General features: G+C 38.6%; 2 protein-coding genes and 2 non-coding genes across 9 annotated transcripts; all 4 read left to right on the plus strand.

Moving 5' to 3' along the window:
- Positions 1 to 689: 689 nt before the first annotated feature.
- LOC116263175 (asparagine--tRNA ligase, cytoplasmic 1-like) lies at positions 690 to 6,196 on the plus strand. The gene is made up of 7 exons (XM_031642796.2): positions 690 to 1,053; positions 2,663 to 2,899; positions 3,559 to 4,149; positions 4,504 to 4,754; positions 5,151 to 5,280; positions 5,432 to 5,490; positions 5,858 to 6,196. Exons 1-7 carry the CDS (start codon positions 778 to 780, stop codon positions 6,039 to 6,041), a joined length of 1,728 nt encoding a protein of 575 aa, XP_031498656.1. The 5' UTR covers positions 690 to 777; the 3' UTR covers positions 6,042 to 6,196.
- Positions 6,197 to 13,025: 6,829 nt separating this feature from the next.
- LOC116262029 (proline-rich receptor-like protein kinase PERK15) lies at positions 13,026 to 17,622 on the plus strand. Of its 6 annotated transcripts, none has more exons than XM_050079853.1 (9): positions 13,026 to 13,247; positions 13,320 to 13,496; positions 13,700 to 13,875; positions 14,057 to 14,244; positions 16,075 to 16,201; positions 16,280 to 16,351; positions 16,457 to 16,640; positions 16,834 to 16,966; positions 17,195 to 17,622. In XM_050079853.1, exons 2-9 carry the CDS (start codon positions 13,438 to 13,440, stop codon positions 17,459 to 17,461), a joined length of 1,206 nt encoding a protein of 401 aa, XP_049935810.1. In that variant the 5' UTR covers positions 13,026 to 13,247; positions 13,320 to 13,437; the 3' UTR covers positions 17,462 to 17,622. The 6 variants fall into 6 exon arrangements, with proteins under 6 accessions (XP_049935810.1, XP_049935807.1, XP_049935806.1 ...); XM_050079850.1 differs by having other exon boundaries at positions 13,028 to 13,252; positions 13,350 to 13,496; positions 14,009 to 14,244; XM_050079849.1 differs by having other exon boundaries at positions 13,028 to 13,247; positions 14,009 to 14,244.
- A 668-nt stretch (positions 17,623 to 18,290) lies between these two features.
- Positions 18,291 to 18,364, plus strand: TRNAN-GUU (transfer RNA asparagine (anticodon GUU)). Its single transcript has one exon. It is a non-coding gene; the product is annotated as a tRNA-Asn (tRNA).
- A 304-nt stretch (positions 18,365 to 18,668) lies between these two features.
- TRNAQ-CUG (transfer RNA glutamine (anticodon CUG)) lies at positions 18,669 to 18,740 on the plus strand. Its single transcript has one exon. It is a non-coding gene; the product is annotated as a tRNA-Gln (tRNA).
- The last annotated feature ends 517 nt before the right edge of the window (positions 18,741 to 19,257 follow it).

The following is a 19,257-nucleotide window of genomic DNA, read 5'->3' on the forward strand; positions in this document are numbered from 1 at the left end:
ACTGATAGGACCTCGTTGCCGATGCGCTATCTCTACCCAAGATCATGCTCAGCAAGGCAAATCGACTTCAACTTTCTGATCTGCCGCGACTTTTCTTTCTATCGCAAGAACAGAGGAGGCAGATGTTCCTTCGGCCGATTTAGGAGAATAAGAAAAGAGTATTGAGGACGGGAGGAGGATTGACGCCGTCGGATCAAAGAAAGACACCAGCCGTCGCTGGTCAATGGTGAGAAGAAATCAATCCGGCCGCTGCTGGGAAGACGAGTAGACTTGGTTAGAGGAAGATGGGATGAGAGAGAAAGTGACGCTCAAAGTGAAAATCAATTCATTCTTCATTCAAGCGTAATCCAAAAAGCCTTAATTTCAAAGCTTATATACATGAGAAGCGTCTCAGTTCACTTAGCTCCTAACCCGAAACAGTACAAAGAACTTAAAATAAAACGATTCTAACACGTCTCAAACCGAGACAGTACAAAAGAGTAACTCTCTACGAATTCAAACCCTGTCTCACCTTTTTCGACCTTAGCTGCTCAAACTCACTCTTATGCACTTACCCCTCTGGCCTCCACAGAATTTTTGGAAAAAGTGGGAAGGGTTTGTTTCAAAATAAGAGGATGCCAGACATGGCTCATGGGCATGGGCATGGGCATTTATGGAATATAATGATTTTCTCCCTCAACAAATGGAAGGGGAGGTTACGAGGCGGGAGCCGCCACCATCCCAGCAAGAAAACCTACTCTCTTTTCTGAGGAGGAGAAAGGAGAGTGGGCGAGAAAGATGGCGGGGGATGAGCCGCCGACCCAAGAGGTGGCCGAGATGAGCGTATCCGAAGGTGTCTCCGCGGCATCAACGGGATCTGGCGAGGTCGTCCAGTGGTCTCGCTACTCTCGCCGAGTTCTGATCACCACAATCGTTAATCGGCCGGACGGAGGGCTCGGCCTCGTCGGGCAGAAGATCTCCGTCGGCGGGTGGGTGAAGACCGGGAGAGAGCAGGGGAAGGGCACCTTCGCCTTCCTTGAACTCAACGACGGGTCCTGCCCAGCAAATCTTCAGGTATCGTTTAACCTCCTCTCTTTCATCCCCAGGGTTTAGGGTTTTAGGCTTTGGGGAAAATTTAGTCTTGGGATTTCTTCTCCTTGTTAAGGCTTTTTTCATAGTATTCATATATCAATTCGTGGGCACTCTTTTGTTTATTTAGACCCTCTGGTTTATGAATCTGTCAATTCCTGGTGTCCTTTGGTTTATTTAAATCTTGTGGTGTATTCTATCTATGTTCGTTTCCTACCTTTAGCTTTGTCTTCGTGGTCAAATTTGGATATAATTGGTTGCATATTTGCGATTATTCTCGGTGAATAAGAAGCTTGAAAGAATTGGGCCGCGGTAATGCGTGCTACATGACAAGAGAACACATATATGTCAATTCATGGTGTGATTTGCTTATTTATCCCTCATGCTTCAAATATGTGGTGCTGTCATATTTGCGATTGTTCTTGGAGAATGAGAATGCCAGAAACTTACATGATATGGCTAAACTTGTTCGGATATTTTTCATAGAGTTTCTAAACGATATTGTTCTTGTTGAGATGGCTAATCTTGTTCAGATATTTTTCTTGAAGTTTCTAAACGGTAAATTATTCACGAGTAACTTATTTGCATTTATATAAGATTTCTTGGTTTCAGATCTTTTTCTTGGTCTTGGAATTTTAGGTTAATGTTGATTTTCTGTGTTGGCGCATTTGCACTTCATTTTAAAGTTTTTATGTTTGATTTTCTGTAGGTGCCGTTTTTGCAGAATGGGACTTCGAGCTTCCTTTTAATTCTTTTGAAGTTTATGTTGATTTTCTGTGTTGGCATATTCGCACTTCATGTTAAAGTTTTTATATTTGATTTTTTGTTGATGCGGTTTTGCAGATTGAGATTTTTGAGCTACACATCATTTAATTCTTTTGTATAGCTTCGGTTTTTTCGTGTGGTCAATCTGGGTTCTGCACAATTAATAAGTTTATTGCATAATCAATAGTTGAATGATCCGGCGTCATTTTTTGTGGGTTTGAATCATGGCAGCTGCTTCAAGTACGCTTTCAACATTTAGCTATCATATTCAAGATGCTAATTCCTTTGGTTTAAGGCGCTTGGGAACATCAACGTAGCTTTATAATTTGTTTATTTGTTTCATTGTCACAAATATCATTTAAGGGCCTTAACGACTAAATTGTTTTTTCAGGCATAATACGTCCAAATTTTTTTTTCTCAGGAAAATCTTGGCAATTTTTTAAAAAACTTTGGAAAGAAGTCCTAAAAGTAAAATGAGAAAATTCAAAATGCAGCAATAAAAAATACAAAAAATGCTTTGCTTTATTTTTTTTGGAGTTTTTTTTAAATTCAATATGACACCTTTTTTAAAAGACAAGTTTTGTTGCAGTTTTCTCGGCTGGCCTATTTTTGATGTATAAAACGGGTCTTTTCTAAAAACACATTTTCTGTGGCAATGTTCTGTTCATTTTTGTGACAATGTTTTGTTCATTTCTGTGACAATGTTTTGTTCATCATGCATAGATGTAATCAATAGTCATTTTCCCTTTTTGGTGCTTGAAGAGATTTGGGAACAGATTCTCATTTATTCCAAATTAGTTGAAATCTTTTGTGGAAACTTTGTCTTTAGGTGTTGGTGGATGCTTCCGTTGCGTCACTGGGGCAGCTTGTACCAACAGGGACGTGTGTGCTGGTCGAAGGAGAGCTCAAAAAGGCACCTGATGGGACAAAGCAGACAGTGGAGCTTAAAGTGGAGAAAGTGTTGGAAGTTGGAACTGTAGATCCTGCCAAATACCCGATACCTAAGACCAAGCTCACGTTGGAGTTCCTCAGGGACCATGTGCATCTCCGACCTAGGACCAACACAGTATGTTTCTTTTTCTTGCTTCATGATAATTTGCGTTGCATTCTCTTCATTTAAGTGGATTTTTTAACAAAAACAAGCCCAAGTTTTGTTGATATAATAAGAATATTCTTAAATTTGGATTTCTTTCATTTAACTGCCTGGTTCCTGTGTAACCTATGACTTAAATGAAAGAACTCAAAGCTTAAATGGTTTTTCACATTAAAATGTGAGCATATTTTCATAAGATTTTCAATTTAAGTTGCCTCTTTTCCAATTTTCACGTTGTCTATTGATATTCTGCAAACTAGTGCCATACACTTTCATGTTTAAAGTTCATCATTGTATTTTAGAATCTTTTAAACAGCCCTGCTACATATCTAGTATCATATGACAAAGTCATGATGTGTCCTATTTTCCCTTTGTGTTGGAAAGCTATACCGTGTTATGTTTAGCATGTATTATTTATATTACTGGGATGCCTTTGATTGTCTATTTGGATCGGCTTGCTTGCACCTGCCTATGTCCTCATGTTACCTTGCTACTGTAGTTTGGACATTTGGTTTTTCTATGGTTATGTACCTGATCTTATAATCGTTCTGTTTGTGTACATGTTAAAATCATTTGCACTTTTTTGCAGAATGGTTCTAGCACTGAGTGCTGATTCTGGTATTTGATTGCAGATTTCTGCTATTGCTCGTATACGGAATGCACTTGCTTATGCGACTCATACCTTCTTCCAGAAGAATGGGTTTCTTTATGTGCATACACCTATTATTACAACTAGTGATTGTGAAGGTGCTGGTGAAATGTTTCAAGTCACTACTATCTTTTCCGAGGCAGAAAAGATAGAGAGGGAGTTGAAGCAGAACCCCCCACCTTCAGAGGAAGATATTGAAGCTGCTAAGCTTCTCATTAAAGAGAAGGGTGAGAAGGTTGCCCATCTGAAAGCAATGAAGTCTTCAAAAGAGGAAATTGCCTCTGGTGTAGCTGAACTTACAAAGGCCAAAGAAAACCTAGCCAAATTGGAAGAGAGAGCTAAGCTCAAGGCTGGTATACCTCAAAAGGATGGAAAGGTTGACTATTCATATGATTTCTTTGCCCGTCAAGCATTTTTGACTGTATCTGGTCAGCTTCAAGTGGAGACTTTTGCTTGTGCCGTTAGTAGTGTTTATACATTTGGTCCAACTTTTCGAGCTGAGCACTCTCACACATCAAGGCATCTGGCAGAGTTTTGGATGGTGGAGCCTGAGATTGCTTTTGCAGATTTGGAGGTACAATACCCAATCTATTTAAATTTAAAATGAGATTTTCTATATTATTCATCTACACCTCGCTTGTTTTTCACCACCGTTTCAGTTAAATGCTTCATGCCTTCACCTGTCGTCCAGGCACCTCTATATTCCTTCGTTTAACATTGTGACAGCTTGTTGGTTCCAAATATTTGCACCTTAAAGACAACATGATTGTACAGCGGCGACTGTTTCTTCTTTGCCATCCAACTGCCAGATTATTTCTAGTGCACCTCCAGAAACTATCCTGCTTTTAGATAATGGTTGCTGTGTATATCCAGTGGTCTGTTCAGTGCTTCTTTGTCTGATATCTACACCTTTTGGGCTTTTTTACAGGATGATATGAACTGTGCAGAGGACTATGTGCAATTTTTATGCCAGTGGCTACTTGATAACTGTCTTGATGATATGCAATTCATGGTGAAGAATTATGATAAGGGTGCAATAGACCGTTTAAAGTTGGTGGCATCCACCCCATTTGAGAGAGTTTCTTATACTGAAGCTATAGAACTTTTGAAGAATGTCACAGAAAAGAAGTTTGAAAACAAGGTGGAATGGGGCGTTGATTTGGCCTCTGAGCATGAGAGGTACATTTGATTTCTTCAGTTAGTCTTCTTTTGACATCTGTTTCTTGAATGCATCTAAACCATAGACCCAGGTATAATACAGCAAACTTAAAAAATGAAAAAAATATGGTAAAATTTAAAAAAATAAAAAATAGAAATGAGGGAAAAATAAAACAAGTGAGAAACTAATAATACAAATATAAAAAAATAAGTGGATTTGCAACAAATAAAAATTAGAAAATGAAAACAAACACTTTGGCATTAAAAAAAAAGTGAAGAAATGAATAAAATGAAAAAAAATAAAAATGCTTTTTTTAGTGTTTTTTTCGTTTTGGTGTTTAAAAAAATGATTTTTTTTTTAAAAGTTTTAAACGACTAATTTATTTATGGCATTAAGTCTTCGCTTGATTATTGTAGGTACCTCACGGAAGTGATCTTCAAGAAGCCTGTTATTGTCTACAACTATCCAAAAACAATCAAAGCATTCTATATGAGACTCAACGATGATTCAAAAACTGTCGCTGCCATGGACGTACTTGTACCTAAGGTATGTTGTTTATATCTTTTTTATAAATGTATCATTTTCTGGCGCTGTTTCAATTACAAAGAAGACAGTTGAATTTCCAAGAAAACAATGCAACTAGATCCATGCTGCCGGAGGAATTTCCGCCTGAAGATTTTCATGTTTCCTATGTTAGGTTGGTGAACTGATAGGTGGCAGCCAAAGGGAAGAGAGACTTGATGTCATTGAGCGAAGGTATATTTTGTTGTTTAGGTTTGCGGATATAGTTGTGTGGTTCTTTATTGCTGCAACTTTTATTGGCATGTATGCTCAAGTCATTTCATTATCACTTTTGCGTACCAGCTTTAACAACCATAAAAGTAAATAGCTTGTAGGAGCGCTCTTTTCCTGTGTGATGGCCATCCACTAATTCTTGGCTGCTTGTATTTTATGTGAAGGCATGCCCAAATTTATCTTATCTGTCGTTTTTGATCATTTTGTTTAACAAAGACTAGTGGTTCTGTCTTTCACTATTCGTGTATCTATATATTTGTCTCTGGCGTCGAACCTGATTAGCTTTCTACTGTTGTAAATGTACTAAACTACAAATAATTTTTTTCAGAATAAGGGAGATGGATTTACCTGTGGAACCTTATGAGTGGTATCTCGACCTGCGTCGCTATGGAACGGTAAAACACTGTGGGTTTGGCCTGGGTTTCGAGCGCATGATTCTCTTTGCAACTGGTATTGACAACATTAGAGATGTGATTCCATTCCCAAGGTACCCTGGACGAGCAGACCTCTGAGACCAGATGTTCTACATTATTTCCCCACAGTTGGATTATGTTTAGATTATTTTTGTTTGTTGTTTCATGGTCAATTTTGCTAACTCAATTGGATACAATCCATAATTATTGTATGTCAATAGCTAATTGCGTGGTATGAAATTATTTTTTGTTTATTCCTCAGCCTTCAATTGCTATTATATATAAGTGTATTTCTTTTAGAGGGCCATACACATCTGAGTGCTGTGCTCGACATCTGTAGTTTGCCCCTAGGACGTGAATCGTTTTCTCACTGGTTTTGATGGTGTACGGGCTCAACATGGCTTACTTGTTTAATCATGGTTATTATGAAATAAAATCACGGATTTTGAGTAGCGTAGCTGGTCAGGCTGTTTGGCGGATACATTACTAGCACATGTCAGTTAGATTCTCTGAGGTGTTAGTCTCTTGAACTGCAAATGAAGGTAAGTGTGATGCTCTAATTGACCGGTGTCCTGTAGGTCCGCTTAGGTTTTGAAGCAGGTTCTTGGACCAAGGAAGGGGGAGTGTGCCATACTAGTTGACTAGTGTATTGTCGGTCCACTTAGGTCTCTGAGCAGCTCTGGACTGCAAGCAAGGAGACAAGTGCTTTGTCCTTGTTAACTTTTTCTAAAATAAGAAAATACTCCATAGCTCTTTTTCGAATCCTACCCATTGATGACCACATTGTTACATATATCTCAAAAAGTATTAGGCTGCGATGGTTCTTCTTACGGCGATCCGTGTTTTGAACCTTTGGCTGCTTCTGCCTGCGTCTGCAACTGCGTCTGCTGTTGGTGGGAGAGGGGCGGGTATAGGTCGACAGGAACCACGTTCGATTCTTTCTGAGTTTGGCCCTGTCTGGGCTGCCTAGCTCTTGCCGAGTCTAAAGCCAATCCCACTTCTCGTCAGTTCAGACTTAGCCTGATTGCTAATCAAGCCCGCACTGCCTGACTTGATTCGGACACCCCTTTTGTTTCTTGCCTGAGCTTCGCCTGGACCTGACACCCAAATTTTTCTGCCATCTCAATTCTCATTTCCAGCCCTAACTGGTTTTGCAATTACCGGGAGTCGTATCCAGATGCGATCACATGAACAAGGAAATGGGCTTGACCAAGGTTCAATTTGGACCTTCAGGATCAGGCATTATATCTAGTTTAATGTCCAGATAAGATTGTTTAATGCATGATATTTTTGGACAAGGGAGGGTAGTATGCGAATCCATGGTCTCACATGTAAGGGTGCAAAGATCTGGTCCTAATGTGTAAAACTCAACCTCCTCCTCTCACTGTTTTGTATCTTATTTCAAGAATCCTTGCCTCCACATCGAGATATCGAAAACAGACCCTATACTTTAAGGGGGGGGGGGAAAGGTTGTAAAGGATTGGGTGGAGACTTCAGTCTTTTGTCGAACGGTAGAAAACCCCGCCCACCCGAAAGAAAAAGAGGAGGTAGTTCGGTACATTCCAGTAGCAAAGATACATATAGGAAGGTGCGGGTAGTTACCCACATCAGCTCCAAATTTTCATTTCTTCTCATATAGCTGTCTTGTAATTTTATATATATATATATATATATATATATTGTCCGGGGGTTGGTGCAACTGTTACGGCAGGTAGGTGGCCAATTCCTATTTCAAATGTTTAGGGTATCAACTTTGTAGGAGGTTACTAACACTAGAGGTCACTAACACATAAATTGAAACAGGGTTAGTGTATCTTAGGCGATGAAGAGCTATGATACATATTTTCTTTTTAAAATAGCAGCTGTTAACTTAAAATTTCAGGCTCTGCCATTAATGTAGTCGGCTCGAGCAGTGAGTAGGTCTCCTCTGAGGTCTGCAAATCTGACACCTCTCAGAGCCTCTGGTTTCCCTCACCGTGGAAAAATGAAGAGTGGGGAGGTTGGTGGTCGAATGCAGCATTCATATGGACGAGGATGGAGGAAGGACACATGAAGCTACAGCTTGTTCCATACCTTTAATGGGATTTGTCTTCTTTTCTGTAAATAAATTCTTCGAATAATAAAACGAGCAGTCCAATGTGCTTGCTACCTAAGAACCAGGTAAGAGGTTTCGATTAAAATCGGCAAATTTCTGTTCTCTCGGTACAATGGGTTTTGGGTTTTAACGATCATTTTGTTGTTGGCTTGAATCGGTCGCAAAACAATTGAAGGTCAAATTTAAACCATTTTAAATATAATTTAAACTTTTTTCATTTTAATGTTTAAAGTTACACTGTTCAAACATTTTGCATAGAAATTTTAAATACAATCTTAAGTTTTTTCAGTTCAAGTATTTTTATATATACTATTTTTCTTAAAAAATGATTTTTCCAATATTTTTGGCTGATTCACAACCAAGTCATCCGGTTTGGTGAATCAGCCAATTTTATTCACAAATCAACATTTGGTACAAACAAATATTGAACCATCCAGACATTGGCGATTAGTTTTCCTTCGAACATCCCAAAAATTTTCTCAAAAGACATTTTACCGCTCCATGGTTTGAACAAACTGCCAAAATAACGAGGTCGGACAGCACTCACAGCAGTCTGACTGAGGTGAACATGTGACCACACGAAGATGAAAACTATTAATCTACCTCTCTATCGTACACTAGCATCAACGAGCATCGAGTACACGATGTACAGAAATAATTTATGTTGCTATATTTTTATCAAAAAAAAAAAAAAGAGACGGAAATGGAAAACTGTACAACGGTTTTTGGAAAATTAAATTTGTGATCTGTTTCTTCTAAAATGGCCGAAAATTGCCGACTCGGGAGGCGCATATTTACCATGCATCTTTCCCTTGCCTAAAGAAAAACTTATGATTCATGAAGGTTGGCGTTTAAATTCCTGAAACTGAATTTACTTGCATCCTTTCTCCTTGGCGTTTAAATTTCTGAAACAAAATTTACTTGCATGAATTCTAAGTAAGCACGATGTTAACAACTTACCGCCGCTTGGAAAAGAGCCCTGAAATCCTTACCTCTCGGGTCTTAAAGCTGCATCAGTACATAGGTGGGGTGCAATAAACCCATCAACTAAAATGTCATGAATGATTCTACCATTTACAGTCAAAAGTAATAGCATACGTAAGAATTAAACCGACGCATTACCTTTTATGCGATCGTCTGCCCCACCAGCTATGTCGCGTCCCCTGCAACAATTTACTTGCCTGAATTTAACAGATGGAAGTACTGGATGTTTTTCTTTTTCCGTTGAAGAGTATGATGTCATGAGAATTTGACTATGATCATGAATCCATTTGTGCTGCATGATTTACTTAAACAATTCACAAGTATGAGATTTCCAATTAAGGTATGTGATCAGTATAGGGGATAAGGAGATTAGGACTCTTTCAACTGGAAAATCTTTACAGACAAATCAGCTTTGAGAATTTTGCCTTTTTAGCAGATAATGGAAGCCACAAATGAAAGATGAATGGAGAAATATCACCTCGGAAGATTATGGCCTGTGTCATTAAGATGTCTAGCAAGAAGAAAAAGCAAAGATCAAAAAGAGAAAAGAGAAAGAAAAAGGAAAAGAGAAAAAGAAGGAACATGTATCGTACACAAATTAGAAGCCGAGCACTTCAACTTATTCTTTAAAAATCAGATTTCTTGAGTTTCGTTTCAAAATTTTAATACCTTGCTGTGTTCTTTACAGTTTAGAACCTGGTGACCCACTCTATGATGGGTTCATTTGGAAGTGCCAACAGGATTTCTTAAAGATCAAATGTTAAAAACAACCTTTTTAAACCAGGAATATCGATCTAGCAGAGTTAGAATTTTTGAAATGAAACTCTCTCAAAGTTGACTGATAATATCTGACCATCGGCAGTAACATAAAAGAGTTTGCCTTACAGAAGAATCTCAGACCTCGTATCGGCGATCGACATCATCTTTGATATCCAGAGTGGGCCATTGATGCCCACAAAGAAGATCTCATTGTTCCACAGTTCAGATCGATCCATAGTAAAGTGAGATTCATAGAAAAAGTTCAGCAGGTTGTGGTAAAGGAAGGACATGCGGTAAAGCCTGTCCATTGTTGCTTCTTCCATTCATCGGAAGGGCACAACGAAGAAGGGCTCAGGGTTAGTTTCGTCATTCTAGAAAAAGTAAGGGGTGTTTTGGTAAATTTAAAATCCTTCATTTTTAGATATGAGGATATATTAGTCATTTTGAACCCAAACACGTAACTTGTTTAATGGGGCACGAACATAAAAGAAGCTATAAAATGCTCCCGTTGGACAAAAATATTTATTGCTTTAAAAAAGATAATAAATAAGATATACAAAACAACGGAAAATAAAAAAAAACTTTAAAAAATTTAAAAGACTGACTCGTTCGATCCGAATCGTCCTATGTCGGTTCATTCTGACAATAATGATCAAATAACTTTATTTAATATTTTAAATGTAAATTAAAAAAATAATTATTATTATCGTTGCAGGTAAAATACCTAAATGACCACATTGACAACATGCGACATCCGAGATATCAAATATCTTGCGGAGTGTAATTCAAGAATGTTTAGAGATATCAAATACCTTGCGGAGTGTAATTCAAGAATGTTTAGTGTCTGAAGTGAATTGTAAGTTTTTCTTCTCGACAAGATTCCGTGGGCTGGTTTTAGAATATACTTTTTAAGTGTTATTATTATTATTTTTTCTGAACGCTCTGCCTAAAAGCCTGCAATTGCAATGAGCCGATGTTTCTACTCTGGCTTAATTAAATTACAGAAGATGCTGTTCTTTTTGTCTACTTGCATACGGCCAAAAGCATCACCTATTGAATATTACATTTGGCTGCTTCTCTTTTTTCAATATACTTTACGTATTGATTCGACGAAAAAATTTAAAAATTCATTCACTGAATGGTCCGCATTTTTTCTTTTATAGATAATCTAAAGGAGCCCCCGTCAGATATTTTATACAAAAACCCAAAAAGTAAGAGAAATTTAAAAATTTTGTAATTTAGTAAAAAATGGATACAAAATGGCGTCAGAACCTAAACTTTCTAGTTTTGAGAAAATAGATTGGACAGACTATTATTCTAGGATTCTGCAGTTTGGTCCACAATTAAGTCTTTTAACTTTATAGGCGTCAATGAATTAGATTTATATAAGATATCTCATTTAACTATATAAGAAAAGTTGGATAAAAAATGTAATATATGAAAAAAAATGCATCGTTATTCAAAAGATGACATCTGATCGGATTCAAATTCAAATAGACATCCTACCAGATTCAATTTGGATTCAAATTTAATTTTGATTAATGCAGTTTGGATTCGATTGTGTATTTAAAGTCGGATTTGAATTGGGTTGTCTGTTGCAAAATCGGTTTCAAAGCCGATTCAAATTCGAATGTGGTATAAACTTTTCTGCATTAATATATAAGTATCCAATAAATTGGATTTGTAAAGAATATATGTAATTTGAATAAGATACTTATTTACGTTTGGGTTAGCATTCGATATCTAACCTGGCTTGAAGAATGGCTCCGCCGAGACTTGGCTTAAAGTGTTTACCTTTCGCATTCCTTTCTTACTATCTACTCAACAAATGTCGGTTTCTTCATTTTTTTACCTTGTGCTTTCTACCACCACCTGTCTGTCCACATGTTGACAAGTAAACTTATCACAAGATCCAAGGGAATAGGTATAGGGCGGTCGTGGGCAGCCATTGTTCAATGCCCAGTTGACATCAGTATCCCTGATGCAGGACGAAGGTATAACACAATGGGTCCAAGAGGATCTACAAAGAGGTTTTACCAATAGTGTTCTGGTTGGGTGTTTCTCTTTCAATCTGTCCAGAAAAATGTCACCAGGAAGGATTAATGTGTTTTGAGTTTTAGAAATAATCGCCGCTGGGCACGCGTCGCACACCTGATCGATTATATTAATCACATTCTCATGGTATCTGAAGCAGTTTCTTTTACTGTATGCTCAGAATACATTCTGATATTAAAACATGGAGGGCTACGGGTCTGTAAAGAAAAGAGAAACAATGACTGATGCATCCGTTTATGCTGTCATATTTGGTTTAGAGAAACCTGCACGGACAGTGGGATATTACTCACGGACAGCCAAATTTTTTACAGAAGAAGTCTTATCATTCGAAGGGGTGGGAGTGGAGGTCTTGATTGCCCAATTGGAGTCATGATAATTGATAGCATACATTCCACCCCTGCCCTCTCGGGCCGAAAGAATCCTGCTTTCCCAGCAATGCCAACAGACATGTCTCAACAAAAGCATGCAGGATGCCCATGGTTTCTTTTCACAACGCTGTGCAAGTTGATGGGAATCAGAGGCAGCCTTCCAACCCATTTCCAGAAGATAAAAAAAAAAAAAAACATTCTAAGTGAAAAAGGGGGCTAAATTTCTAGAGAGAGAAAGAATGAGAGATACACCCAAGATCTAATTTTGATTCCCATCCTTGTTTCTGTGTAAAACGTATCAGAAACACACCAGACAACATATCCCTTGCCCTGCAACACTGCAGCCCTGAAATGTATGAACAAAAATTGAAAGGAAAAAGAGAAGGTGCCACCAGTAAATTATTGTACAGATATCCCTGAACACTGGGCCTGGGGATGTGCTGTTACTCTCGATGTTGGTTGTCTTCTTTCCTTTGTATAATCAGGGAGCCAGAGAGGCATTTGTCACAATGCCACCAAGCTGGCTCCTCTCCCCTCATTTCAACTCACAACCGAAAAGAAGAGGAGAGAGAGGGAGAGAGCAAAAGGTAAATCAGAATCTGATAATTAGTCTCAGGGAGGTACTGCAACTTGAATAAAAGAAAAATCTTTTCTGAAACTCAACACTGTTGATTATGTACGATATATTAAAACCAAACTCTTACTTCCACATCCAGATGGGCTAAAATCCAAAAGTTAAATACTGGGAAACATGACACATGGGTTGCATAAAGTTCTCAATGCAAGAATTTTGGATGTGGGTTTGAATTTTTTCCGCCTTTTCATTTGTTGAATAGTCCACTTTATTCTGTTTGTTGTTTGAAAACATGATGATGCTATTATTTATCACAGCAGGAGAGTTGGCCATATGTTCGCTAATCGCAATCTCAGTGATTTTAATGATGTAACGGAGACGAACTACGCAGGAAATAGGGATTAAACAATGACACCATCGTGTTTCACCAAATGCGATAGCCACTTAAAAGCTGCTGCCTTGCTCAAAAGGTGAGGTACGTTCAACTTTGACAAGATCAGCCTGTCAGAATCTTTAGCTGATTTATAGGTTATAAGCTGCAGAAGGATTGTAAAGTGGCTGAAATTGATTAGCTTCTAGGAGCTGTTCTGCCACTTGGGTTCCCTAAAAAGTGTCGTCAGAAAGCTGCAGCAATGATGTAAGATGTGAAACATTTCATCAATGATTTCTTTCAAACCCAAGTCACTCAACTGGTTTGAGCTGAATGATACTAACATCAGGTAAGAAAGAACCCAAATGTGTTATTCTTGAGAGTTTTTCTCCTTCTTTATGCTTGCAAATCATGCATAAATTGCCTTCTAAATTTGTTGGCTGGTCTTCCTTTATTCATCTCTTGCAAATTATGCATAATTTGACATGCGTTTGTTGGCTGAATCTCCGCTACTGTATTTTCTTTCATCTTCTGTCATTTGCAACATCTTAGGGATAGTGGAAGCAGAAGCAGAGCAATCAAACCGATGTATGTTGCAGCCGTCATTGGTGGTGCGGCAGCGGCTCTACTTTTGGTGATAATAGTGGTTTTATTTGTTTACGTCTTGCTTTTGAAATGCAAGAAATGGCCAAATAAAAGTTCTGAGACTGGATCTTCGGAGGCCCAAGGTGAGTTCCTTTCTGAAATGGCTCAACAGTGTCTAGGCCACCTTTTTCTTAGTAAGATCGACGAAACTTCTTGCATTTGGTAGTTAGTTATTTGATTGGTCATTATTATTTTAGTTTTTCTGCGTATGTGTAGTGGAATGGACGAAGATTGTTGAATCATCATTGGCAGGGGATGTCTCAGTATCAGAGCAGCAAGGAACAAGGAAATTTACATTGGAAGAGCTGCGCCAGGCTACCAAGGACTTCAGTGAAAGTAACCTTATTGGAGAAGGTAGATTTGGGTTGATCTACAAGGGCTTGTTGCATGATGGAAATCTAGTGGCAATCAAGAGGCGCAGCAGACCTCCACAGCAGAAATTCGTTGAAGAGGTTTGGTGCTCAGACCTCCTAACTCCTTGTCCAACTTGTTTAGATCAATGCATCCCAACGAGTAAAACAAGAAGCTCAAGGTCAGGTCCTTTAAGATGTCATTGTAGCTAGGGGTCAAGTTGTTGAAGTTCCCATGGAACTATAACAGAGACTGCTAATTCCTGCTGAGCCGAGTTGGCCAATGGCTTGTTCTTAGGCAAAAGGAACCTATTACCATCAAAAACTCTAAATTCCCAGAAGATGCACTTGGGTGCCTTCCAAGCCATGGAGCCATACTTTCACTCCTTGAGAAATTTTCTGGCAAATGCTAGATAAAATTATTGGCCAAGGACGCTGGCCACTTTCTATGTACATTTGAAAACCCGTGTCCAGAAGTATTAACTACAACATGTTCTACTTGGTTAGGTACGCGGTGTAAATTGCTTGGAGAACATTGTAAGACCAGATTGTGGAAACGAAAACTAGTAAGCTATAACTTGTAAGGCAATAAATACATCGACTGTGAAGCATACTTGGACTGCATCACATGGGTTTTAACAGGGTATTGATGTTGCTGCAAGTGAATGGCAGATATCTGCAGGCACCTATGCTCCTCACTTTTTTAAGCATAAGCAGATCTGTTCTGTTTGATGGAACCCATTCATCGCAAAGATGATAAGGTGGAATATACCATATTAAGTTGTAGACCTGTGCTTACCAAAATGACGAGCAGACTGCGCCTTAAAGCAAGCAAGAGGAGTTTCAATCTTTCTGTTTCAGTTGTATTGACTGCCATGCTTTGTGACTGCGATACTACATTTATGCTTCTCATGCCCTCTTATATATGAGTTTTCTTTCTTTCTTTCTTTCTTTCTTTCTCCCCCCTGATAGGCCAAGTAAGCGAACACCCACTACTAGCCTTACCTTGGGAGAGCTTCAGTTGGTAAAAACCATGAGTTCTGCCCTGATCAATGGACAGCATAACCAGTTTTTTGGTTTGCAGCAAGAGACTTAGAGACGTACCCTGTAGGTTATGAACTTTATGTCCTGTCGACTTGATAACATTCACGATTCTCCTATGTACAGTTGTCAGTGAGTCACTGCATGAAAAGGCTTATCATGTAATGGATTTACAAGAATAGTTCAGAATGATAAATCATTAATTACTGCAAATAAAAAGGCAGACTTGCTGAAATAGTTGGTTTTTAATCGATTTATCTGCCAGAATCGACGCATTATATTGACCAATTAGTGACAAGATCCTAGATGTTTTAACCTTCCCTTGCTTTCTCCTTATGTTTCTACTTCCTGCTAGCCTTTCCAGCATATTTTCTGAGAAATCTGTGTTTCCGTGGAACTTACGTCTGTAAAGTGGGTTTTCAATAATCTTTTCATCAAAATCTTCCATTGAATTCCCAGGATATTATCCGACTTTATCCTTCAGCATCTCGCTTTATTGGATCGGCCCTTGGATGTCAAGAGCTAATATGCGCGGCAAGCCCTGCTTGTCTGTTGTGTATTTTCTCCATCCCTTCTACTAGCTAGAATCCTCTTTTGTTCGTTCATCTGCCCGATTAGAGCTTGAAATGTTGTAATTAACAGTAAATCTTTAAGAACCAACTTCATTGTAAAAACTACAGTACAGATCCAAATGTCAGTATGCATTTCTGAATCTTGATAAGAACCTATCGACTTTCATAATTCTCATATCGCACATTCACTTCCTTCGTTTTGGGCATTCCACTATGTCATTATTCAGAAGTGATCATCTTGTTAGCCTTATGTCTTTCTTTTAGTGCATAGTTATGTTGTATCTGTAAAAAAGAATAACAGTTTATGTTGGCAAAACAGGTCCGCTATTTATCATCAATACGGAACCGTAATCTAGTCAACCTCCTTGGTTATTGTCAGGAGGACAATCTGCAAATGTTAGTCGTTGAGTATTTGCCAAATGGCAGTCTATGCAACCATTTGTATGGTATGTTTCCAGTTTGATGAACTAGACTCTCATGTGGTTGGATGTGATATGGCCGCTTAATTACATTTTGCCTTGCAGAACATTGCAAAGATTCTAAAGCACATGTAGAATTCAAGCAAAGGCTTTCCATAGCCATTGGAGCTGCAAAAGGTGGTCTGAGTAGTAGTTTGAGTGGCTCTGGTTTCCCGTAGCCATGAAAAATTGGACATATTTGATTTGATCGCAGACACACCATAAGATCATTTTCTGATGCAGGTTTATGCCACTTGCACAGTCTATCACCTCCTTTAGTACATGGAGACTTCAAAACAGATAAAGTCTTTATAGATGAAAGCATTGCTAAAGTTGCTGATGCAGGATTCCTGAGACTAATTGAGAGCACAGATGACCCTGGACCATCAAATGTAACAAGCAGATTTAACGCTTTCCTAGATCCAGAGTATGTCTATTTTCTTGATACTATGACTTGCCATTTATGAGTTCAGATACGTTTCTTATTTTCCAATAGAACGTATTATTTCTCTCAACTGGCATGCTTTCCATTCCACAGTGATCCCGTTCTTCTACTTGTCTTTCTTCATTTTCACGATTAAGTCGTTCACTTCTGTTCGTGTTTCTTCTTATCTAAACAGCTTTGAAGAGACTGGAGCAATGACAGAAAAGAGTGATGTTTACAGCTTCGGTGTATTCCTTTTAGAGCTCATAACAGGTCAGGAAGCTTCAGAATTGTGTTCCTCAAGATCTAGAGAAGACCTTATCCAATGGGTAATTCTTTTTTCTGGTTCTTGTTTATCGTGATAGTATCATAAGCAATCTACATAAGATAAGATTACATTCTCTCACTAACTAGTGAGTTCGTAGAAGCAAATCCAGCTAAAAACTTTCCGTTCCTGTTGTGCTTTACAAGGCAGAAAGTGAGCAACTCTTCTGCTTTCTTAGCGGTATGAATAGTATCAATCTGTTGTCAAACTAATCGTTCCGGTTTATTGTAAGAAGGTGGAGGAGTGCATGAGCTCCAACAATTACGAGGGTACAGTAGACCCTAGACTCTCTGGCAGCTTCACTAGAGAAGGAATGAAAGAACTTCTTCGCCTGACTCTGCAATGTATCAATTTTAGTAGCAGAAGGCGATCGGATATGCGGTCTGTGGAGTCAGAGCTCGAAAGAATATTTGAAAAAGAGATGAAGCTGACGACAGTCATGGGAGAAGGCACTGCAGTTGTGACTCTAGGAAGCCAGTTATTCACTTCTTCGACGTGAAGATTGAAAAAGGCTTGTGCCAATGTGGACAAATTTTCCTGTTTCCTCCTGCTTCTCTTCTACTTTTCTTGATTCTGCACTTGAAAAATTGGTCTCTCTTAAAGGGGATCGGCCATTGATTTGAAATCGATGCGTTTGGTAACATAAAGATTTTATTTGAAGTTGGCAGCTGGCACAAGTTCACTCCGCCAAGAGATTGTTCGGCGGAAATTCCACACCATCATGAATCACTGCATCATTAAAGCTCATATAATTAAGAAATGAAAGTGAACAGACAAAAAGCGAGGAAAGAGAAAAATTGCAGAAAAGAAAATGGAAGGAAATGCTAGGCAAGCTGTTTAACGTAAACGTTTCGTGAACGGGTGAATTTTGCTCGTTTGGTACACCCAAAAATCTCATTCAACAGATTTCTTTAAAAAATTTCTCTGGTCTATCGAATTTTAACAGATTGTGAGCCGTAGATCTTTTTCCAGCATAAAAATTCTCATGTCGCCATTGGAGAACTCCAAACTTACAATGCACTTCTATTAAGTAAAAAATGACAAAACACTGGTAACGGTTTAAAGAAGAACACCGATAGCTGCATGTCTTTTGCGATGAGCCTAACTGCGCAACAAATCAGTCAAATCAAATGGGTTATACGTATACATCAGAGCAAAACTGAAAGGGTAGGCGAGTTGGACGAGAGAGAGAGACCACAGGTCCACTTAAACCACCCAGTTATGGAGGAAGAGAAGAAAGTTATTTGGGGAGTCGCACCAAACAGAGGGTTCCTTCCGGGGGAGCGCACATGTATATATAAAATAGCGATTTTACGTTTGGCAAGCCAGCTGGAGTAGCTCAGTTGGTTAGAGCGTGTGGCTGTTAACCACAAGGTCGAAGGTTCAAGCCCTTCCTCTAGCGGAGCTTTATATAGGCTCTCTTAATTTTTTTCTTCTCTTTTTTAAGAATCTTCCTCATGTAAAGGGATAACAGGAAATTTATTCAGCCATGCGGAATCCAATTTTCTCGTTGACGAGTTTGGCAATTGAAAGTACGTCAAAAACCGGGAAAAGTGTTTAGTTTTTCACGTTCTTGGCAGTTCGAAAACAAATATTTTTCCCTTTTTCTAATTTCCTAATTCTGCCTACCCTTGTTCAAACATTTAGCGACTCCACTCCTTGTCTTAAAACTCATAAAAAAACAGAGAAGACCTACAACATCAAGTGGTCCCATGGTCTAGTGGTTAGGACATTGGACTCTGAATCCAGTAACCCGAGTTCAAATCTCGGTGGGACCTAGACTACTTTTTTGACTTCAATTTTGTTCTTTTTTCCCCGCCATCAGTAAGGATGCTTGTTGGACACCCTAATTCCTAACCTATCCCCAGCCTCTCTTTCTTTTGGTTTTCCAAGCACTTTCTATATTCGTGAAAAGGTACCAAGGCGAAGGTGGCAGAACACAGAAAGAAGAATCTCGAACCAGGAAAACAAAACATGCTTTTGCTTTATCAAAGTCCGAGAAAATTATTTTGTACAAAATTGGTAGCTATGTATGTGCATAAGGAAAATGAGCAAAAACCAGTGGCAGCAAACTGAGACTGATTTTTCGCTTTCTTTCTTTTCCCTCTTTAAGATTCATCAATTGGAGAATGCGATCGTAAAAAACACGATAAATGAAAGATAAAAGAAAAAGTAACTGTTTCCGACACGTTATCTTTGTTAATATGATTATTATAAAATAAATAAAGCAAATTATGGTAAAGAAAATGGTTTGAATTGATCACCAACAAGAACTCTTTACACTGCGCCGGACAT

This window comes from Nymphaea colorata, chromosome 10, assembly GCF_008831285.2.
Source record: "Nymphaea colorata isolate Beijing-Zhang1983 chromosome 10, ASM883128v2, whole genome shotgun sequence".
Taxonomy (NCBI): domain Eukaryota; kingdom Viridiplantae; phylum Streptophyta; class Magnoliopsida; order Nymphaeales; family Nymphaeaceae; genus Nymphaea; species Nymphaea colorata.